The 6,054-nt window shown below is 31.5% G+C and overlaps 1 protein-coding gene across 1 annotated transcript in view; it reads left to right on the forward strand.

Annotated features, from left to right (window-relative positions):
- Window positions 1-1,780, forward strand: part of LOC106474116 (45 kDa calcium-binding protein-like) — a gene marked incomplete at its 5' end in the record, with an annotated part of 6,371 nt that extends 4,591 nt beyond the window's left edge. Inside the window, one exon of the mRNA XM_013934807.2 lies at window positions 796-1,780. Within this exon, the coding sequence (XP_013790261.2) occupies window positions 796-972 (177 nt within the window). The remainder of the gene's footprint in view (window positions 1-795) is intronic.
- Between the last annotated feature and the right edge of the window lie 4,274 nt (window positions 1,781-6,054).

Consider the following 6,054-nt stretch of genomic DNA (forward strand, 5'->3'; position numbering starts at 1 on the left):
AGTCATGTTCACCTTCTGCCAATCCCTGCAACATGAACTTGGCTTCTTTGCCTCTTCCTATTTTCCTAAACAGGCGAAGAGTATACTCTGGATGAGACGAGATGTGGTCTCCCATGGGTGTGCCCCAATGGAGCTATGTTACATCCAATGGGCTTCCATTTGGTGCTCATCTAGGAACATTTTGCACGGGCCCCTTCTGTGTGTTATTTTAGCTAAATCTGTGTGTGGAGGTGAGGTATCATCTCGGATGCACTTTCCGTACCAGATAATTATTCCAGTTAGATATTCACCTCCTCGCACATTCCCACCCATCCTCCTCATTTACAGTGCACCTTTTCTACCTTGTCTCATCAAAGAATGAAGTTTACATGAGTGCAAATGCTTAGGGAAAGTTATTGCACATGGGGGCGTGTCACCCTCACATTAGTGGAGAGCTTTGTTGAATGATTACATTATCATGCAGTACCGCAGTTGATGTAAAATCACATGAAATTAGGTGGGAATTGCCTCAAGGGTAGTGGCATGCAACCTTCTTTTGCATATGCATGAAGAAGATAACTGAATCTGTGTGCAGAAATGGGTATTTATTGGAAATACATTTTCAGGTAAGGAAAGTGTTCAAGAAAGGATAGAGACATAGATAACCACGTTGTACATTTATTACAGTCAAGTTACTTCTATTAGCCATTCAGCGTTTGTATACATAGTATAGTTTTGTATTTGTTATATGGTGGGCTCTTGCTGAGTAGATGCGTGTTAACTCAATTCACTTTCAAAACCACTTTGTTTTTATAGTTGTACAATGATCCAGAAAATCCTGTTCATTCCAAACGAGAAGCGGAAGATCTCATTTCTAAGGCTGACACCAACAAAGATAACTCTCTGTCTCTTCAGGAAGTTTTAGCTCAGAAAAATATTTTCCTTGGCAGCAAAATGGTAGACACTGCTCGCAGTTTCCATGATGAATTCTAAATAGCTGTGATAATTTGTAATAAGGTTTTTTTTTGGGTTTGTTAATGCAATAATATAGTATAATATTTACATTAACTGTTGCAGTATTAAAAGAGCAACTCAAACTATTTGTAGTTCTGAAAAAATGGTAAGAGATCGAACGACCTGTGATAATTTATAATAACTTAACCCTTAAATCACGAGATGATAGTACAGAAATTGCTATCTTATTGTGGCAACTTCGAACAAGAGAAAATCTGCTAGACCAATTTCTTGTATAAAACTGTACATTAGTTTAAGTTTTGATTTCTTTCTTTGAAAACCACAATAAAAAGTCTTCTCAGCACAAGGCTACTTTTGCTCAAGGTCATTTCATTTAGACTTGCACTGTAAGAATGGTGTTCAACATGTTCATGACATATAGGACTCTCTATAACTCTTTCTTATGATTTTCATCATTACAGGTCTGATGAGTCATATCTTAGTCTGTCAATAAAACTGGTTACAATGAGAAGAACAAAATATCTTATTGTTCAATCTTCTTTCGTTGGATATTAACATTGTTGAATGGCCTCTCTTTCTGATCACTTTAACTTTAGAATGAACTCCATCATGACTGCGTCTGAAACATTTGTATTTCATGCAAACATCATACCTGGCAACATTACTCATGTAACTAAAGTAAACATAACTTTCTGATAGTCACACTGACAACAGGACTATTATAGGTGGCCTGGTGGTTAGGGTACTTGACTTGCAATCTGCGGGTCGTAGGTTTGAATCCCCATCCCAACCAATATGCTCGCCCTTTGAGCCGTGGGGACGTTATAAAGTGATGGTCAACCCCACTATTCATTGGTAAAAAAATAGCCCAAGAGTTGACAGTAGGTGGTGATGACTAGCTGCCTTCCCTCTAGTTTTTCACTGCTAAATTAGGGACGGCTAGTTCGGATAGCCCTCGTGTAGCTTTGCGTGAAATTCAAAACAATCAAACAAACTTTTATAGACATGTTACTTCACAAAGGGAATGGACTTTCACTAAAATCCGGACTTAAATGGAGGAAATAACCTTCAAATGAATATTTCTCTGCAAAAGATGTGAGCACAAAAGTTGTACTGTTTGAAAGCTGCGATTCTAAATTATCGATTTAAAATGTTTCATCATTTTCTGGATACTGCAATGACTGTAATAGACACACAATTCTGTACAATCAACTCTTGATATTAGGGTTAAATTGATGATGGCATATACACAATAGAATCTATTTCAAGTGTAACATGAAAGAACTAAAAGTTAAACATGAAGAGAAAAGGTGATGTATCATTCCTTGGATATTATTTAAATAACTAATAATATATATATTGTTATTAGATACAACAGAATCCAGGATATATTTTTAAAATAATTATGTTTATTTAAATAACTAAGTAATATATAAATATATATACATTATTAGATACAACAGACTCCAGGATATAGTTTTAGCATATTTATTTATATTTACATAAAATAAATGCAGCTTATCGTATCACATACAACGGAATATGTTGACAGACTGAAACTAAGATCTATGTAGAATTATATCCTTTCTATATATATATTTTTAACACTAAATAAACTTGAGTCTATAATTGAAAATATGTAGTCTCAATAATAAGAGAAATGCAATTATAATTTGAAGAAGCACTTTAATGTTGAATGAGATTATTATTATTTTTTTTTACCTTTTTATAAATATATGCAGCTTGTGTTTTATCTTCTAGCAAAATTTAAATATCACAGTGTTATGTAAGGTTATAAAATCCAAAGAAACACTTCATAATTTTAAAAATAATCTCTTAAAACTTGAGATATTATATTAGTAAAATTGTTCTCGATTGAATATCTTTGGTTATGAAAAGATTGTATGCATTCTAACAGGAATTCCAATATGTCTTTACAGAATGGAGATGTAAGCTCATTGTCTGTTTTTCTGTAGAAATCTTATCATCAACTTCATTTTGAACTCTCATGTTACACTTATTACATAAATAAAATTAAAAGTCAATTTCAGGAGTAATTCCAGTCCGTCAACTTTACGGTTTATTACACCGTCAACTTTACCCATGGTTCCCAGCATAACTGCTTTTCAAAGAACAAAGCAATTTATATATTAATGAGACATATTTTATAATTTGTAGTGAATGTCACAAGTAATGAATAAAGCAATAAATTTCTATTATAAATAAACTTTCAATATTAGTATTAATTTTCATTTAGATTCTCTGTAATCTATCTAAGGTTCTTTAAAAAAAAAAATGGCCTTTTATATCGGGAATGAATACTGTCATGGTTTATTACTCGGTTGACTTAAGTTCTGCAAGTTTTTCCTCCAACTGCTTTTCAATTTCTACTAAAGCACGATTTTTTACTTCTGCACTTCTAAAGCTGTTGAACTTTGTAATTAAAGTGATTTTCAGTCTTTTGTGCATCATCTGATGCTTTCAGCGACATGCAAACCTGCCTTAAGCCTCGTCCTATTGAATTTAATCTTATCTTCCTTTTCTCGGTTTTAGCTTGTTGTTTTTGGTATGTAACATGTGTTAGATATTTTAGTCTGATCCCCGAGGCATAGATAAATTTGAACCTGTTTTATCCCACTAATAACATAAATATAGTAACAGTTTACCCTTTGGGCTACATGCAAGATTCCCCAGTCCATTTTGGTGATTTTTTGAACATCATCATCATTTGGCTGAAACTTGTTCACATGATAAGAGCATCACAGTTTCTCAAACTGCTTTTCCTTGGCCATCATTACATAACTCTCTCATCATGGTCATATATCATTAGTTTTCACATGTTCCAAATACTGTTCTTTGTAATATTAAATTTGCTAAAATAGTAGTTGTGTTTCTTAAAACTACAGAGAATCAGATTTTAATTTAAAGCAACTCTTCAATAATAAATTATTTTTGCAAATACACCAAATAGTTTTTTAATTTTTTTCATTATAATTAAAAGCAAAACAGTCATTAAAAACACACTAGACTTTACTTCTTATAGGATTTCTATATTAGAAAACGCACTCCAGCATGGTTCACACTGACTTACTTCTTATAGGATTTCTAGATTAGAAAAACGCACTCCAGCATGGTTCACACTGACTTACTTCTTATAGGATTTCTATATTAGAAAACGCACTTCAGTATGGTTCACACTGACTTACTTCTTATAGGATTTCTATATTAGAAAACGCACTCCAGCATGGTTCACACTGACACAGCACTCAATCTAACGTTCCATCAATATGCTGGATTTATTCCCTCCACATTTGCAGAACGGCATCTTTTGGTCTCTAAAATGGCATAGTTGTTACGCTTAATATTGTAAAATATATTGAATACTTTTATGTTGACTTGTTTGTGATGAAATTAATAATTGTTTACATGATAACAGTTACAATTCAAATGTTAATATATGTATGGAGGTGTTTTTATTTTGATTTTTCTAGAAGTGCTAACAAAGTATTTTTCAAACTTTTTTTATGACTTACTCTTTTTATTCAAGTTCTGAACTAAATACACACAGTACTTTGTGAATTTTTGTTATAAATGCAACCAGAAAAAAAAAAAATCACCTATACATTAAAATTTAATGTCTCAGTAGTTTGAATGACCTAACCTCCACTAATACTATATTTCAACTTGAACCAAAGTCTCGTTAGCATCAGAAACTGATCACAAAATTCAATCGTACTTTCAGGTTAATTTTTAAGCACTTGTAAGTTTTAAATGTAAACTTAAATTTGTAAGAAAACTGTTAAAGCAGGTTAAGTTCTTAAGATACATAAAAACTTCATCTATGTAATAATTCCCGAGAAGTGGAAATCGTAGTTTCTTCTATAAAAGCAAGTAAAACTAGATTTTAAAAAGTTAGGCCTCCAATTTAGGCATAATTAATTAATTTAATTTGAAATTACTATGATTTGCTGACAGAAACCTCTAACAAGGTCCGGGGTTACAGTTATTCTGATAACATTCAGTGCACACTTAACCATTTCTTTAATTGGTTAGCGTGTGGAAAGTTTTTTTACATTAAAATGTTTAAAGTAAAAAACGAAGCGAGTGGTAAGCTCTTATTCTTAAATGTTTGAGTGGAAAATGCACCTCAATTTTTCATGAGCACCTTCTGAAGTGATCGTAAGAAGAAAAAAAAAAACTTCTTTTTACTCAACATTAAATATGAGATTTTGATAGCCAGCCACATATAGCCCATGTTATTGTTTTGCGCTTAACAATTCCTCCTATTTTGTTTTAAGATGTATTTACTTGTTGATACAGAAATGTTTTTAGATTTTTAAAATATTGTAAATTATTCACAGGTAAGGTTTGTTTTTATGAATAAGAATCTGATAAAAAAATATATCCATATTCTTTAAGTACATTTATCATGAAATAAGTATCCTCCTCAAGTGTTAAAAGAAAATTAACGAGGAATGTACAGAACCTACCATTTATTGAGAGTTGCCACATCCACAAATGTGGTTAGAACGGTTAGGATTTGTGATACAAATTTTTAATGTGAAATTTTCTTTTGTACAACGGAAAAATTAGTTCAAAATGACACATCAGAATCAGTTTATGAAATGTTACAAACTGCGATAGAAGTTATTTTTTCTCCTCCTACAATTTATTAATGGCGTTTGTTTATATGAATAGAAAGATATATATATAACTTGTACAATACTTTTAGGTTGTAACAGCACATCAATACAGTTAAGGAAAACTCGTTCTCTTGTTTAGATTGTCAAAAATTTTTTGGAAAGAAATTATAATTTGTTTCTTTTGGAAATTTAATAAAATAAAATATTTTTATGCTTTACGTAGATACTAAAGGATCTGATAATTAGGAGTTTGAAATGAAAATAAGTGGCCCAGAGTAATAATAATACCTATATATCAAACGTATTGGTGATAGTTTATTTTGAACTGTGGAGTAAGTACAATAAAATAATTAGAAATGTTTTTTTTTTAAGCAGTATTCTGTATGGGGTACAATAAAAGTATGTTAATTATACAACATCCTGTCAGATAGTTATGTAATACTACTTGTAAATATAA

The sequence above is a fragment of the Limulus polyphemus genome, unplaced genomic scaffold (genome assembly GCF_000517525.1).
Source record: "Limulus polyphemus unplaced genomic scaffold, Limulus_polyphemus-2.1.2 Scaffold6841, whole genome shotgun sequence".
In the NCBI taxonomy this organism is placed as follows: domain Eukaryota; kingdom Metazoa; phylum Arthropoda; class Merostomata; order Xiphosura; family Limulidae; genus Limulus; species Limulus polyphemus.